This window comes from Paroedura picta, chromosome 10 (genome assembly GCF_049243985.1).
Source record: "Paroedura picta isolate Pp20150507F chromosome 10, Ppicta_v3.0, whole genome shotgun sequence".
Lineage (NCBI taxonomy): Eukaryota > Metazoa > Chordata > Lepidosauria > Squamata > Gekkonidae > Paroedura > Paroedura picta.
Window position 1 is genome coordinate 15231739 of NC_135378.1, and position 17990 is coordinate 15249728.

Consider the following 17990-nt stretch of genomic DNA (forward strand, 5'->3'; position numbering starts at 1 on the left):
AGTTTGTGCTGCCCCACCCCAAAACCCAATGCTGCTCTTTGCCCATTTTCCATACTTATGTCCTTTAGAGTTGTGATCGGGATCAGTTTTCTATCATTTTGAATATCAAGATCAACAAGAGGAAACAGGAACTCTGTGACCGAGTGCATGTTTTGCATGCAGAAAGCAGAGTCACTCCAGTTTCAGAGCTCTTGGGTCGCAAAGCTTGGAATGATCGCCAGAAAACTTGGGAGAACTGCTTGAAATTAGGCTACACAACAATAGCCCTGTTCATTGCAAGAAAGCTCAATCTTTTGTATATGTATATATATACAAAACTTCACCAGGCTGCACAAAAATAGATTCACTGGAGCACACAAACAGGAAAGGGGGTGTTAGCCATGCAGCATGACGATGAAGTAGTTTTACAGTGCAACCGAGAGTCCTATGCTGTGTTACTCCGGCCTAAAGCTGTGAGTTTAGCCTGGAATAATTTTGTACAGGATTGAATTGCAGTGTTACTTGTAACTTGTTCAGAATTACCAAGGGCCAACTAAGGTTGCAGGGGCAGGAACTGCTGTGTGAATAAGCATTGGCAAGGAAAAGCAGGAGAATCTATATAGCATTCCAAGATGTCTACACAAATCATTTTTTTAGAGGAGATTGTCTGTAGGTTTCTACATGTTTTGAGAGACGTTGAGCTGGGTTCAGCACAAGATTCCCACTTGTCTTAGAGCTCTTGCACAAACAGAAGTAGACTCTTGTGCTAAATCACACATTGTAAATCTCTTTGCGTGCAACCAAATTCTGGGCATGATATCGTACAGGAAGCGGTTATATGTTACATGAGATCTTGCACAAGCAGAACTGTAAATGAAGAATTTCACTATGGCCATGTGGGAAGGTGGCCATAGGTGGCCATACCTTTCCTTGATCTATCTATACTTTCTCAACTGGCCAGCTGGATAATGGAGCCCCACTTCTTCTTTTCAAGGATGATGGAAGATAACCCATCTGTTACAAGGGCACTCTTGGTATCTGAGATTAGGGTTGTGCACGGTGCTGTCATGCCTGTGTGTGTAAGCCAAGTTGCACACTAGTGCCCACGCCTCCCCCCACCCCCCGCAGGGCTGGCTGCAGTGGCCGATTTGGGTGCCACCGCACACAACCCTATCTGAGATATCTTTCACTCCACTCTGGACCAAGCTTTAGGACACGTTTCACTTGAAGGGATGTGAACTACAACCACTACATGGGCATCAGTGTACATTCTGTACATGATTCAACATATTCTAAACACAGAAATATAGCCAGCATTAAAACAACAGCAAGGGTCAGACATGACTCGGTGCTTGCACAGGGGATACCTTTACCTTTTTAAGAGAAAAAAGGAGAAAACAGCGACTCAAGAAACAAACTGTGTGTGCTTGACTCAAGATAGATGAAAGCAGAGTGCAGTATCCATCTCTTCAAAAGATGTGCATTCATTCACAATGGAAGCATTACACTGAATATGTTTCCAAGCCTGGAACACAATTTATATTTAATAGGAAGCAAGGGAAGGGAGGCGGAGGAGAGAGAGAGAGAGATCAATCTATCACTACCTGTGACAAGGTACGGCAACCAAAGCCAAGCTTTCTACGTCTGTGTTTCACTTTAGTATATAACCCAGTTTTCCCAGTAACTTCTGCAGAAAAGCGGCAACCCCAATTGGGCCATGAAGCCTTCCACACATTTCTCTTTCTGACTTGACATGCAGTTACTTGACATGCAGTCTGTGCTTCTTGGGTGCAGAGTAGGCTACAAAACACAGCACAATTACAAGAGAAAGGGGAAACCTGCTCACAGCTTCCTCCTTATTCTTCAGTGACAAAACGCACTGTCAACACACTTGTTGCTTTATGGCAACCCTGGATTTTCAAGGCAAGAGACTAACAGGAGTGGTTTGCCATTGTTTGCTCCTGCGTCAGGACCTTGGTATTCTTTGGAAGTCTTCCATCTAGCCAGAACTAACCCTACTTAACTTCCAAGATCTGACGCAGTCATTCTCCACCAGGATTGGCAACCTGCTGGTGGTGCCCAAAGATCTCCCAAAGTTACAAGTGATCTCCAAATTTCCCTAAGGAGATTTGGTGTTTTGCGTGGTGGGCTTTATGACAGCTGAGATGAATGATTCCTTGTTTTGCTCAGGCAAGTCACTGTACACACACAAATGAAACTAACTTTATTTAACAAGTATTTTATTTTATCATTGATGCCATGCACACTGCAAATATGTGACTTCCTGAGGTGTGGCAGGGAAGTGTGGCTAGGTGGCATTACTTCTGGGGTTATCTGGCATCACTTCTGGGGTTATCTGAAGCCTGAAGAATATTTCAGGGGTTACTCCATGGTCAAAAGTTTGGAAAAGTCTTACCTGACAAGACTGGTTTGGCCTGGGCTATTCAGGTCAGGACTCTTACTCTGTACTTGACAGATTCAGGTGTCCATGTACACGAAAGCCCATACCTTAAATAAAACTTTGTTGGTCTTAAAGGGGCCACTGGGCTCAAACTGTACAAGACAGTAATTTTCAAGGCTTTTCAAACTTATGTGTATCCTCTTGCTTAATAGTTGCATGAAGAAGAAATTTTGAAAGGTGCAGAGCTGAGGATGCACCTGCCGTATTTCCTCCTTTTTCATAACTTCCATATCCTACCCCCCATCCACACACAGCGTGTTTCTGCTTTCTCTCTCTCCAGTACCTCTTTTGCAATTAAAATAAAATGAAGATGGCTTCACTTTAGTGCGATCTACCTGAGATGAGGGCATGATTCACTTTGGGATCCCACCAGACCAGTGATTTGAGATATCGCTACGTTGTCACACACAAAGTTATTAATACTCTGAGAACCTTTTCAGAGCATTATTAGTAAAAAGATCACAAGTTGCTGCCTTGACATAAGCTAATCAAAGAACAGACTCATCATGATGCAGTATTTCTGGGTACGGCTTACTCCGTTCTTAATCAGACATGATCCGTACTATTTATGGCTTGTGACCCTCGCACGCAAATTCCTTTCAAGCAAGCTCAAGGAAGTTGGTGTTATTGACACCATCCTTTACACCACGATCTGAAATCCATTTAATTACACACCAATAAGTGGTTTACAAACTGCAGCTAATCAAATAGCTGGGGGATCTAAGCCAGAATATATCATTACAGCGGCACATTGCAACACAAAGCGGTATTTGAAAAAAGTGTATTCTGTGTCACCACCCTGTTTTGCATGGCCCAAAGCAAAATGCAGGCAAAGGTAATAACTGAATTGATTTAAATATAGTTTCTCCAGTGATATAACATTAGACTGACAATTCTTTTAGCACTTCAAGCAAACTTGTTTACACACCTAGTTTGCAGATTAGTCCCTGAAAGTTAATCTCTGCCAACAGGCTGAGGGTGTGACTTACCGGCAGCAAACCGAATTCTAGGCCTCTGTCTTTGGCACACATTGGAACTGACATCATCATATCCTGGCAATCGTTCTTGTGTTTCGGCAAAACCACTTAAGGTAGAAGCCATTTTCACCATAGAGCGGTGGTTCTCAACCTTCCTAATGCCGCGACCCTTTAATCCAGTTCCTCATGTTGTGGCGACCCCCAACCATAAAATTATGAAAGTCTTCTTTCACAGACATTAAACTGAAACTGACCAATGGCATGAAGATCCATTGTTCATGATTTTAGATAAACTGTTTTTTTCCCCCAGGGCTTCTTAGTTCAGTTCTGCCTCTCATCCCACCATGCCGATCTCGCCCTTTTCTGCTGCTCTGGACAGCTCTCACGATCTACCCTGCAAGGCTGTTGTGTGAATGAAATGGAAGAGGAGCAATGTCAGCCACTTTGGGACGCCCTTGAAGGGCGGGGTACAAACTGAGGATGGGCACACAGCTGCAGGAACTGCGCCGCTGCCAGAAGCTGCTGAGGGCATGAGGACCTGGAGTGCCTGGTGGGAGACTGTGCTGCAGTGGAGGTGCTGCTGGAGTGGCTGGCAGCTGAGCGTGGGCGCCTGCAGGAGGAGTGGCGACAGTGGCTCCGCCCCCCCAGCCAAGCTGCAATTCCTGTGAAAAGGTTGTTCGACCCCCAAATTGAGAACCACTGCCATGGAGTCTTTGGCCATATATCAGAGTGTCCCGATGTTGCCAGCATGACTTCATCTGCAGTGCACACTGGGAGTAACGTTACTAAGGTGCCCATGATAGATGCCTAGGACTCAGTTTGCCGCAAGTAAGTCTCCCTGGCCCGCCCATTGATTGGCGCCAAGGAGAAGGACCCTGGAGTAGGGATCCCCCACCCCAGTGAGGGTCTGGGAACCCTCCTGAATGTTAAACAGGTTGATTAAGTTCACCTGGTTGCTAATCGCTTTGGAATGCTCACGGAACCTATTCCAACAACATCTCGTGCACAGCACAAAAACAAATAAAACCAAGTTGTGAGTAATAAAAGCGTTTGATTATGACATGCAATCAGGGATACACTATGTGCAAAATTCATTAAGGCACACAACACAAATGTCTGCATTTACATTGTGGCAGTTTTTCCCAATGACAAACCAAGAACCAGGCACTGGTGCATTTTGTGTAATTGTTCATTTCCACCGTAACATTATCAGGACCAAGAGACTTAGCATGTACAAAAAGATGTGGAAATTACATCTTTGTTTTTTATAGGCCATCCCAGAATCACTAGAATAGTTGGGATAACATCATTTCATTCAAACTCCAAAAACTTGGGAAACAGATGCTACCTCAACTTCAGCACCATGCAAATAGTACAGTTGAATATTTTATGCTTGCTTACAACTCTGCTTCCTTCTTAGTTTTTCAATTAGATTTTCTGAACTGGCAATGACATTTCCAATACACATTCCTGCTATAAGTGTTTACACATAACCAAATTCTTATTAAGCATTTATATAAAGTACTAAGCCCAGATTTGTCTGGAATGTGGCTAGACTACCCCATCACTTTGAAAGTCTGCACAAGCATAACCTCCTTATACATACAGTCTAATTTAGAATGAATGGTGTAACATAATGTATACAACTGTATTGCAATGAAAAAGCAGAATGAAAATCAGTTCTTATTGTAACATTGTTGAATATAAATGTGTGTAAGGAAGTGGGTTTTGGAGAGAGACATTATTCATTGTCGAAGATAAGTTATACAATAGTTTCCCTTCTGTATTTTTATTATATTACCTATTTGCCAAAAGTAAAAGCGAGTAGGCAGAAATGGAGAAAGGTTGTAGCAATGAGAATGTAACAATAGTGAAATTAATACTTCAGCTGGAAAACAGATTAGTTACAAAATTCAAAATATTAAATGCTAAATACAAATGCATCCCAACAGAAGTTTTATAGTACTTTGTAAACAGTGATCCAAAACCTTTCAATGCAATGAAGTTGTTGGGGGGAAATATTTTCTAGTTCATATATTTTGTCATATACAATTATCTGTCTGTCTGTCTGTCTCTTCTCTATCTCTCTCTCTACCTACCTAACCTACCTACCTACCTACCATTATGATTATAATCATTTTTCTTTTTATTATCTGTTTTCCAGAAATAAAAAAATCTAGCAGTAAAACAAAACAGCTACCCCCTGAAGCTAACTAAGCACCTGGCTATTATTTTGTACATTTTCACTGGATCAGCATAGCTGTTGTTGTTGTTAGGTGTGATGTCGTGTCCAACCCATCGCGACCCCATGGACAATGATCCTCCAGGCCTTCCTGTCCTCTACCATTCCCCAGAATCCATTTACGTTTGTACCTACTGCTTCAGTGACTCCATCCAGCCACCTCATAGCTAGGCAGCATAGCTAGGCAGCCTCTAATCCTGGGGTAGTCAAACTGCGGCCCTCCAGATGTCCATGGACTATAATTCCCAGGAGCCCCCTGCCAACATTTGGACATCTGGGGGGCCGCAGTTTGACTACCCCTGCTCTACTCCATTAGCTGACTTTGAACCAGCTAGAAGACTTCTTCCCCAAACAATCTCCCAGCTTAGCTCACTAATGAGAGCAGTAAAACATCTAGTACGGGAAAGAGAACGGCTCCAATGGCCTTACCTTCCGATGTTTTCCAGCGTTTCCACAAATCTTCTATGGTGATGTGTTTGTCTTCTCTGTGCAAGTGGCTGTGTTTGTTCGAAGCATCTTTGTATTTCATATCTTCTCTAATAAACTAGGGATGTAAAAAAAAGTTACGTCAGGAGGTTCTTGCAACTACAGGGCCAATTGTGGTGCCTTCTACCAATGATGGAGAGTTCAAAGACTCATCTTCAGTCTTGCCCAACTAACCCATCTCTTATATCCATTCTCAGAGCTTCAGCTGCCATCAAGGATTTGTTGCAGTTCTAATAACAGAGCACTAAATTCTAGCTTCAGGCGTGGTGTGGCCTAAATTAGTGGTCCCCAACCTTTTTATCACCGGGGACCACTCAACGCCTTTTACTGAGGCCCGGTGGGGGGGGGTAGTTTACTCCCCTATTCTCAACCACTGCCCTAACGCTCTCTGATCGCTATGGGAGATGGAAGATCTAAATCTGAGCCTCCAGGGAGGGCGGCATAGAAATATAAATAAATAAATAAATAAATAAATAAATAAATAAATAAATAAATAAATAAATAAATAAATAAATAAATAAATAAATAAATAAAAACAGAATTGAGATAAATAAGGACAGGGAGAAGACCCTTCAAAATAAGAAGCAGACACGCCACAACAATGAACATAAGGAACATTTTATTTTCATGGAAATTTTAACTCATGACAATGACAAATCAATGGGAACCCCGAGCTTGTTTCTCTTCAACGAGATAGTCCCATCTGGGAGTGATGGGAGACAAGGACACCCGAAGTGTGTTGTAAAGGGCCAGGGGGGGATGAAGTAAAGGGCCGGGGGAGGGGAAGGCGTCCTTCACGGCCCACCTCCAATTAGTCGACGGACCACAAGTGGTCCGCAGCCCACAGGTTGGGGATCGCTAGCCTAAATGACTTTCACCCAAATTTCACTGTCCCCATCATTTCTCGGGGGGGGGGGGAGAGAACAACCGACTCATTCTCACTATTATATATAGACATAAAGATCTTTGTCCATATAAACACAAAGAGGCAAAAGGGGAGATGGAAGATCTAAATCTGAGCCTCCAGGGAGGGCGGTATAGAAATATAAATAAATAAATAAATAAACAAACAAACAAACAAACAAACAAACAAATAAAACAGAATTGAGATAAATAAGGACAGGGAGAAGACCAGAAAATCGGCTTTGTAAAGCAGGACTCAACTAATTGTGGAAATTTCCATAACTGATGCAAACTTCCAATCCCCAATGAAGGGATAAAGAAAGACATTGTCGAACTTCTGAAGAGAAACTGGCCAGTCCAACCCAAGCTCCTACTTACTAAACTTTTTCATTGGCTAGGGCAGGGGTAGTCAACCTGTGGTCCTCCAGATGTCCATGGACTACAATTCCCAATTCCCATGCAAACGCTGGCAGGGGCTCATGGGAATTGTAGTCCTTGGGCATCTGGAGGATCACAGGTTGAGTACCACTGGGCTAGGGCACCAAAACAAACTGCCCCGGTTGCAAGGTGACAGAAGCTCTGGATGGCACACCAACTTTTCCCACTGCTTCAAAATATGTCCTTCAAGGTGCCCAGTTCCTGTATCAGAGCATGCCTGCCTCATTTTTTGGTGAGCAACAGCTTTTTTTTCATTGAAGCAGCACTGTGATGCTCTGGTCACCCAAAGCAAAAAGGCGGCAGCTGGATTTGTCCTCAAATCAGAAACGAACGTAGATGTTTTATTGTTCTTGTTTCAGAAGGAAAATCAAACTCTTTATTCGCAACTCTGGAAAAAGTCAATCTCTGCAAGGAAATTATAAATCTCAAATTGCAAATCTCAAACTGCAAATCAATCTTATGAAAGAAAAGAATAGACTTGCAAAGATATATGGGAGTTTTGGTACTGTTGTGTTCCTAACATGCATCACCAAACATTCATGCCCTTACAAATGAACAATCATTTCACACTTTGTTCCCCCTTAACATTTTCTTAATCACATTTTAGAAGACTCAAGTGCACAAGGAGTCACCAAACTGGCCAGAACATCAACATTCTAATTGGAGCCCAAGTTGCATAATCCGGCAGCCCTATTCTGTTCAGTGAGAGTCATGATTGAATCTGAAACAAAGACAGCAGTTGGGGAGCATGCTGGAGAAGTAGAGGGAACTGCACAAATCCCCTCAGACTGCAAAGAGGAATTACCATTCTTCAGTCCCACCACAAAGGCATGCCCTTCTACAAGCAGAAAAGTAAAACAAGGACTGAAGAGAGAGGGGTTGGAACCTCTGGTTGTGCTAAGTAACATCACAGCTGTTGCAACCTTGGCATTTATGAATAGCTCCATCCCATAGGGCTGAACATTGTCCATTGTGACTCAGACCAATATGCAACAAAAATGAATTACAATAACTGGTAAATAAAGCAATCTATGTTCAGTATTATCCCTTGGCACTTCTCACCACTGAAGAAGAACTGGTTCTTATATGCTGCTTTTCTCTACCCGAAGGAGTCTCAAAGCAGCTTACATCCGCCTTCCCTTTCCTCTCCCCACCACAGACATCCTATGAGGGAGGTGAGGCTGAGACAGCCCTGATATTACTGAAGAAGAAGAAGAGTTGGTTCTTTATATGCCGCTTTTCTCTACCCGAAGGAGTCTCAAAGCAGCTTACATCCACCTTCCCTTTCCTCTCCCCGCCACAGACATCCTATGAGGGAGGTGAGGCTGAGACAGCCCTGAGATTCCTGCTCAGTCAGAATAGCTTTATCAGTGCTGTGGCGAGCCCAAGATCACCCAGCTGGCTGCATGTAGAGGAGGAATGGGGAATCAAACCTGACTCGTCAGATTAGAAGTCCGTGCTACACCAAGCTATATCACTACACCACTACACCAAGCTATATCAATAATTCTGCTTATAAAGAACTAAGACAATTATATTTTTAAATTTCATAACTATGCCTGCCACAAACAGCTCTTAGTCCTCAATTCCACTGCACCAAAGTTTGCTTGGGAGGCATGGTCAAGTGTGTAAGCTTTCCCTTTCCACTCCCCCCACCCCCTGGCTGGGGTTGTTGCTTCAGTATATGAGCTGGCAGCAACAGGAGAATCTCCTTGGCCCCTTTATTGTTTTATCCTGACTCTTGTGCACAGAGGGGTGTTTGTGCAGGTGAGCAAGAATCTTTTGTGCTTCTGTTCCCTCCCTCGCCTATTCAGGATTGACAGAGCAGGTCAGCTTAACCCAGTGGTTTTCAGCATTGTGCGTAAGGTTTCCTAAGCAATCAGGCCACACCGCAAAATAAACCAATGCCACAGATCTTCAGTAATGAAATATAAATCCAAGAAAGTACTAATAACTGGGAACAATCTATAGAAAGATGACTTTAGGAAGAATAGTGGCAAAAAAAGATAAAAAGTTATCTTGCTAACTACTTACACCAGTGGTTCTCAACCTTCCTCATGCCGTGACCCTTTAATACAGCTCCTCATGTTGTGGTGGCCCCCAACCATAAAACTATGCAAGTGTTCTTTCACAGAAATTAGACCGAAACTGACCAATGGCATGAAGATCCATTATTCATGATTGTATATAAACTGTTTTCCCCCCGAGGTTTCTCAGTTCAGTGCTGCCTCTTGTCCCACTATGCTGTTTCCTGCTGCTCTAGACAGATGAGCACTCTATCTTGATCTACCCTGCAAGGCTGTTATGTAGATCAGTGGTCCCCAATGTTTTTATCACCAGGGACCGGTCAATGCTTGACAATTTTACTGAGGCCCGGGGGGGGGTAGTCTTTTGCTGAGGGATATTGCTGCTGCCTGAGCCCCTGCTCCACTTGCTTTCCCGCCAGCGCCCCTGACTTCCCGCCACCCACTGGGGGGTGCTGCCAGCAGCAGTTGCGCAGTGCCACGCTGAGGGGATGCCCCAGCCATGGCGGCCGCTGGAGAGCACCAAAGGTGAGCCAGCAGCAGAGTGGCAGGGCAGCCCCCAAGGCAGCAGCCGGGGAAGAGGACGAGGTGGAGCCGCGGCCCGGTACCGGCTGATCCACGAACTGGTACCGATCCCTGGACCGGGGGTTGGGGACCACTGGTGTAGATGGCACCCCCCTGGCCAAACTGCTTGCCTGCTGTGATCCCTAAGTTGAGAACCACTGACTTACACAGACCCTCAACGTTTGCCTCCTGGGTATATGTCCAAGATCTACAATTTTGGCAAAACCTGGCAGGGCTTGCATATGATATAAGGTTTTTGACAAACTAACCCCAACTCAGACTAACAGTTTTATCTATTCACCTACTACAGTCTTGGAGTTCCCATTTTAGTACAGTCAAAATTGAGCAGTGCATGCTCAAAGTGTGCCTCCAAGTTTGCTCTTAACCAATCACTCCAAAAGTCTGAATAACTAAGATGAAGGTATCCGGGGGGGATCCAGTAATTATCTATCTCAGTGCTTACCATTTTAGCAAATGAGATGTAATTATTTCATTGTCTAAATCCCAGCAGATAACCTTGTGTTATTGTAAGCGTAAATTTTGTCCTTTTATAACAAAGCCAAACATTTTTATTTTGTAAGATCAGATTTATCAATACAATCAAAAAGATGGTAGAGTATAAAAATACAGCAACAATAATATTACTCACTTTGTAAAGCTTTTCGTTTTCTAAATGCTGAGAAGCAAAATTTTGCAGCTGCATTTGAAATCAACTTTGACCTGCCATCCAAAAGAAATTTTAACAGGCACCCCTCTGCATATTTCAGATAGTTATCCCGGGGCATTTATTTCCACTTTGTATAACACACAATGGAACAAATTATGGGAGGTTGTCTCCACTACATCTGCACAGAAACAGCATCTCAGACATAGAGGCTGATTGTGATATATCCCATACAAAACTGCTTTGGGGAGAGCGTCCATCCTTGCCCGGGAGAGCGTCCACCTATGTTTGGAATTGTTGGTGTTCACTGAGTAAGGAGCAATGGTGATATTTGGCCATGATTTTAAGCTGGAGTAGAAGGTGGCAATTTAGAGGTCTCTTTTTGCGCCTCTCTATCCGGAAGTTGCTGGTGTATCATGCCTTTTGCTTAAGTTAGACCACATTCTAGTAATTATATGGGGTCCAACCCAATTGACCTTATTTTACACTCTACTTGAGCCAGCCATTGAGGGGACAGCTGCTAACAAAAAAGAAAAAAGGAATTAGACCAGAGGGCTTTAAGTGGACTTTAATCCAATAATAGAATATGTATAGCCAAATTTTAGTTCCTACTGTCCAGAGATGAGCCTCTTGTGGCGCAGAGTGGTAAGGCAGCCGTCTGAAAGCTTTGCCCTTAAGGCTGGGAGTTCGATCCCAGCAGCCGGCTCAAGGTTGACTCAGCCTTCCATCCTTCCGAGGTCGGTAAAATGAGTACCCAGCTTGCTGGGGGGTAAACGGTAATGACTGGGGAAGGCACTGGCAAACCACCCCGTATTGAGTCTGCCATGAAAACGCTAGAGGGCGTCACCCCAAGGGTCAGACATGACTCGGTGCTTGCACAGGGGATACCTTTACCTTTACCTTTTACTGTCCAGAGGCCTGCCTCCTGCCTCATTACCACATTTGGTGTGAACCTGGCTGCACTGAAAAGTGATCTCAAGACTAAAATGATGCATTTTAAGTTTTTAACATTGTAAAATCAAGTTAGGTTTGAGCAGAATTAGGTGTTGCATATATTACAAATTCTATGATCAGTCCAAAGGGATCGGGGACCCTTCTAACCAATGTCGGCAGGTAGACAATGTCAGTTTAATGGCTGCCGCCTCAACCAAAGGGATAAGTAGTGCTCACACAGGTTTCTTCGCTTAAGCACTAAAACAGGGGTAGTCAAACTGCGGCCCTCCAGATGTTGATGGACTACAATTCCCAGGAGCCCCCTGCCAGACTACCCCTGCACTAAAATCTAGTTCTGCCAAACTCTTGGGTCTTCCGCCATTTTTTCATTAGGTGCTTTACCAAATATGAAATCATGAAATGGGAAATAAGAGCTCCTGTCACACAATATATTGTCTTCTATTTTTTATCTCAAATTCTTCCTTGACTTTCATTACTGTTAGTGTACACTTCCTTCTTGAGCATCAGACTTCCCCTATTCAGAGGAAGTCACCTTCTAGTCCAGGGGTAGTCAAACTGCGGTCCTCCAGATGTCCATGGACTACAATCCCCATGAGCCCCTGCCAGCATTCACTGGCAGGGGCTCATGGGAATTGTAGTCCATGGTCATCTGGAGAACCGCAGTTTCATAGTCTGACATACTTTTCAGTGGGTTGTCTCCTTCACCAATTTGGGGCATACTTTTGATTCAAGCAACTACTGCTGTGGCCTTGAATAACTTCTAAGGCTCTTGAAGGGAACTTCCCCTAACCCTTTTCAGTTTTTAACTCTCTTTTCTGATAAATGTTCCCTTTTATTTATTATCTTAAAAGCTTCTAGTAGACACCTTTTTGCACTTAAAAATGTCTTGGGCCATTTTCCACTCGTGCACTGCAGCCACTCTTTGCAAGGAATCCGACTCAGATGTTCCCCTGGGCCCAGATGTTCCTGTGATGGCCAGCTTATGTGCACACGTCATATTTTGTCCCACATTACCTTTGAGTGGCTAGAACAGAGCTGGAACAGTGCAGAGTTCTGCTCTACCATCCTATAACGAATGAGGTCTTGTCCAGTCTCTTCATCTATCACCTATCAACCTACAGCTAAGTGCTTAAATGCATATGCTATGTCTCTGTATAAACATACTCTTGTCTGACTATGTATTTTAAAGGATCAGCATAGGGCTTAAATTAAGGGAAATACAAGTGAATTACTGATCCTGCCAACAAACCACATTTTTGCATGCATTTTACTTTCATTACTCCTTAATATTCTTGTCCAGAAAAAGCGACTTATGTTTGAGCAAGCGATTATTTCCTGGCTTTGATATCCATTTGTTCCTTTATTCATGTAACAGGATTTCATGAAAACATTCCAGTGTTGAGGGGACTTCCTAGTCTCTTTATGCAATCCCATCAGCTACACTGCCTTCCCCTCCCCCCATGCACCTGTAAGCTTTCCTCCACCTTCAGCACACTCTGTGGCAATCTTCCAGTGCCTAAGTGGGCGAAGGGGACTAGAGAGCAAACGAAGCTGCAAAATGTTTAAGGTGCAAGGACTGTACTGTTATTAGAGGGCTGGGGCTGGAGGGAAGGGAAGCTGAGCACAGAGAGAGGCTCTCATCAGGAAATCCGTGCTTTCTTCTCCCTAATTTACAAGCAGTGGAAGTAGTCAGACTTTCACGACAGACACATGCCTCATTGTCCAACTGCAAGATTTTTTCCCCAAGTATCTGACCAAAGCAGAAATCAAAACCTCTCTATTTTTGCATAATTATCAAGGGAATTTCGTTGCAGTTAACATTTAGCACACTATCAAGTGCATTTCTTTTTTAGTTAAAACCTCCTCACTTTCAATTTGTCAAGCTCCATCTCATTTGCCAAATTCTCTTCTACAAAGGGAGGCGGGCAAGAAACAACAACCTCAAAGGGCTCCAAAGGCTAAAAGATACTTTCAGTTACTACCCACTGGAGATAAGCTTAAATAAGAAGCAATGGATAAACCACACCGGCAATAACAAATTTTGCTGCCTCTACAAGTGGCCAGAAACATCGTAACCTCTCTTAGCTTCATCCCCTTAGTTGTAGTGAGCTGAAACTAAGATATCCTGAAATGGCCCTGAGTCATGGGGACCAAATGGGAAAGAAAGGTGAGGGAACAACCTAGAAACAGTGAATGCTGCAACCAATATGCCAAACAAGAAATAACACGAACACAGAAACATAACACCTTGACAACCAATACCGATTTTAATCACAACTCTGTAGGGGTAGTCAACCTGTGGTCCTCCAGATGTCCAGGGACTACAATTCCCATGAGCCCCTGCCAGCGTTTGATATCCAGGGGCTCATGGGAATTGTAGTCCATGGACATCTGGAGGACCACAGGTTGACTACCCCTGCCTTAGTGCACTTGGACACACTTTGTGTCACATCTGCTACTGCTATCAGTCAAAAGGCCACGAGGGCAGAACATCATGGAGACTCACAACTTACACATTCCCCTGAGGGCAGGTGTTTCAAGAGAGGAATCACCTGCCAACCACAAACTGTCCTGAAACCTGGGGCAGGTGTTATATTGGGGAATTGTGTTCAGGGGTGCCCTCTGAGGCTCCTGAGCATCACTGCTGCAGCTGGATTTTAGAAGAGAAGGATATGCTGTGTTATTATTTCTGGGTTTTGTATATTGGATGAGCCTTACAGTGACAGAATATACATCACTAAATATGTACCTCGGTGGAGTTTATTCTGCTTTACACACTCTTTGGATTCTGTTGCTAAAGAAAATAGTATAAACAGAAAAAGGCATTTGCAGTCATTCATTTTTCAACTATACTTGTCGTGGAGTTGTGACAAGCTATTATTCTCTGTCCGTACACACCTAAGCCTGCCTACACCTCATGTGTGCAGTGACCCCAAGTTTCTTTTCATTCCTGGACTACCACCAGTGAGATCCTTCGGTGTCAAAAATGAAGTATGATTTTAAAGGGTCTCCAACTCTGGATCTCGCTGAACACAATGTGAATTCCCAACATTAGAGGCCCTTCCCAATCTATTTCCCTCTGCTTCCAGTAAAGGCTCCGGCAGAGGGGATAGCATGCTCCTCTCCCCACTTCAAAAGAAGGAGACTGGAGCCAGAAGCCGGATTTGACAGAGAGTCAAGCCCCTTTCCTGGAAAGGACTTAGAAGGTTCCTCAGGGGCACTTCCTTGAGAGCCGGCTTGCTGAAGTCGTTAAGAGCGGTGGCCTCTAATCTGGAGTACTGAGTTTGATTCCCCACTGTTCCTCCACATGCAGCCAGCCGGGTGACCTTGGGCCACTCACAGTTCTGTCAGGGCTCTCTCAGCCTCACCTACCTCACAGGGTGTTTGTTGTTGGGGAAGGAAAGGGATTGTAAGCCACTTTGAGACTCCTTCAGGAAGTAAAAAGCGGGGTACAAAAACAATTCTTCTTAATCCTCCCCAAGTCCATTTCTTCCCTCTGTGAACGCTGTACTTCTGTCCTGCATTCCCTTTGAGCCGATGGCCGCCTGTCCTCTCAAAAAATTGACCTTTAAAACTATTGCCTTAGTGCAGGGGTAGTCAAACTGCGGCCCTCCAGATGTCCATGAACTACAATTCCCAGGAGCCCCCTGCCAGCATTTGCTGGACATCTGGAGGGCCACAGTTTGACTACCCCTGCCTTAGTCGGTATTACCTCAGCTAGAAGGATCAGATCTGTTTATCAATAAGGAGCTCTGTGTGTTCCACAATGATAAGGTCATTTCTTCAATGATCTCTGGAGAGAACTATTGGTTCTTTCGGGGATAGAGGAGGGATATGACTGAGCCAGTGGGAGAAGCCCCTCCCCTTATAGGAATCACAAAGTCTGACAGCCCTGCTAGTAGGAGGCACTTCTACACACTGATTGAGATTACCCCATCCTTGGACAATTGAGAAGGAATGTTCATGGTTAAGTGAGAAAAATCTTCCATTTCACAGAATCATGGAGTTGGAAGGGGCCCTACTCAATGAAGGATCAGCGTTAAACATCCAGGATCTGTATCTGTCCAGATGCTGCTTGAAGTCTGACAGTGAGGGGGAGCTCCCCACCTCCTTAGGCAGCCCATTCCACTGTTGAACTACTCCGATTGTAAAAAAATTCTAATATCTAGCCGATATCATTCTTCATGTCATTTAAGCCAGTGGTCCCCAACCTTTTTATCACTGGGGACTGGTCAACGCTTGACAATTTTACTGAGGCCCGGGGGGTGGGGGTAGTCTTTTGCCAAGGGATGTCACCGCTGCCACCTGAACCCTTCTCCACTTGCTTTCCCGCCGGCACCCCTGACTTCCCGCTGCCCGCTGGAGGGAGCCCCAGCCATGGTGGTCACCAGAGAGCACCAAAGGTGAGCCGGCGGCAGAGTGGTAGGGCAGCCCCCGAGGCAGCAGCTGGGGAGGAGGATGAGGAGGAGCCACGGCCCGGTACCGACTGATCCACGGACCAGTCCCGGTCCCCGGACAGGGGGTTGGGGACAACTGATTTAAGCACATTACTGCAGGTCCTCTCCTCTGCTGCCAATAGGAATCTTTCTCTGCCCTCCTCTGATAACCTTTCAAATCAACCTTTCAAATCAAAGCCATCCTGTCCCCTCTCAACCTACTCTTCTCCAGGCTGAAAATTCTCAAGTTCCTCTGTCTTTCCTCATATGGCTTGGCCCTCAGACCATGGATCATCCTTGTTGTTCTCTTCTGCACCCTCTCAATTTTGTCCACATTCTTTTTGAAGTGGGGCCTCCAGAAGTGAAGAAGAGTTGGTTTACATATGCCACTATTATCTACCGGGAGTCTCAAAGAGGCTTACAATCACCTTCCCTTCCCTTTCCCCCATAACAGAGGCTGAGGTGAGGCTGAGAGAGCTCTGATATTACTGCTCAGTCAGAACACCTCTATCAGTGCTGTGATGGGTGCAAGGTCACCCAGCTGGCTGCATGTGGGGAGCAGGGAATCAAACCTGGCTCACCAGATTAGAAGCTGCTGCTCTTAACCACTACACCAAGCTACACACAGTACTCCAGGTGGAGCCTAACCACAGTGGGACTATGACATCTTGTGGTTTGATGTGATTGTTGATTCAGCCCACGACTGCATTTGCCTTCTTTACGGTTGCATCACATTGTCTGCTCACTTTTAGCTTGTAGTTCACAAGTTTCCATGTGGAAATCTATCCATATGGTCTACAGCAGCAGTCCCTAACCCCTGGGCTGGGGACCAATACCGGTGTGTGGATCAGTCGGTACCGGGCTGCGGCTCTACCTCGTCCTCCTCCCAGGCTGCTGCCTCGGGGGCTGCCCTGCCATTCTGCTGCCAGCTCACCTTTGATGCTCTCCAGCGGCCGCCATGGCTGGGGATCCCCCTCAGCGTGGCACTGCGCAGCTGCTGCTGGCAGCGCCCCCCAGAGGGCGGCGGGAAGTCAGGGGCGCCGGCGGGAAAGCAAGCAGAGCAGGGGCTCAGGCAGCAGCAGCAACGTCCCTCAGCAAAAGACTACCGCCCCCCCCCCCGGGCCTCAGTAAAATTGTCAAGCGTTGACCGGTCCCCGGTGATAAAAAGGTTGGGGACCACCGATCTACAGCATTCATCCAACCTGTTTGGAACTGATTCTTTGAGCTCATACAAAATGGCTTATAGTGATGTTGAGCACAAAAACTACCAGGAAAAGCACCACACTGACAGCACTGTGAAGCCTGCAGTTTTGCCATACGCATTCCATTTAGGGATGTGCGTTTTGGCACGGTGCGGCCCCCTTGGCAATCACTGAAGCCCGAGGTGGTGCATAGGATGCTAGCGCCACTGTGCGGCCAGGTGGTGGTGCGTCAGCTGCCCCTCCTCTTCGCACCGTGGTGCTGGCCTCCTGCGTACCTTGGACTTCGGTGATTGCCGAGGCAGCTGCGCCGCATCAAAATGCACACCCCTAATTCCATTCCATGCTAGATTCAAATGCCGCCATTTTGTAACTGGCTTAATGATTAACTGAATAGTTTTATCTTACTTCCTATCTGTTCCAGGAACAATAAAATAAATCTGTCACAGGAGTACTGGAGAAGCATTTAAGCCTTTTCTCCTACACTATCACGATAATCTCAGTCACTCCCCATCCTAAAGCTGCCACTGGCCTCCTATCATATGTCACTTGGCTCTCCTTGTGGGTCAACGAGGCTCTTCAGAGGCTCAGAGACAGATGTTTGGCCAAGTGTCTACTACTGAAGCATGCCCAGAAGCATTATTTATAATCCAATCTCATTAC

General features: G+C 45.2%; 1 protein-coding gene across 1 annotated transcript in view; it reads right to left on the minus strand.

Moving 5' to 3' along the window:
- STIM2 (stromal interaction molecule 2) overlaps positions 1-17990 on the minus strand; it is a 108961-nt gene that overhangs the window by 27423 nt on the left and 63548 nt on the right. The window contains exon 3 of the mRNA XM_077301455.1: positions 6089-6203. Within this exon, the coding sequence (XP_077157570.1) occupies positions 6089-6203 (115 nt within the window). The remainder of the gene's footprint in view (positions 1-6088; positions 6204-17990) is intronic.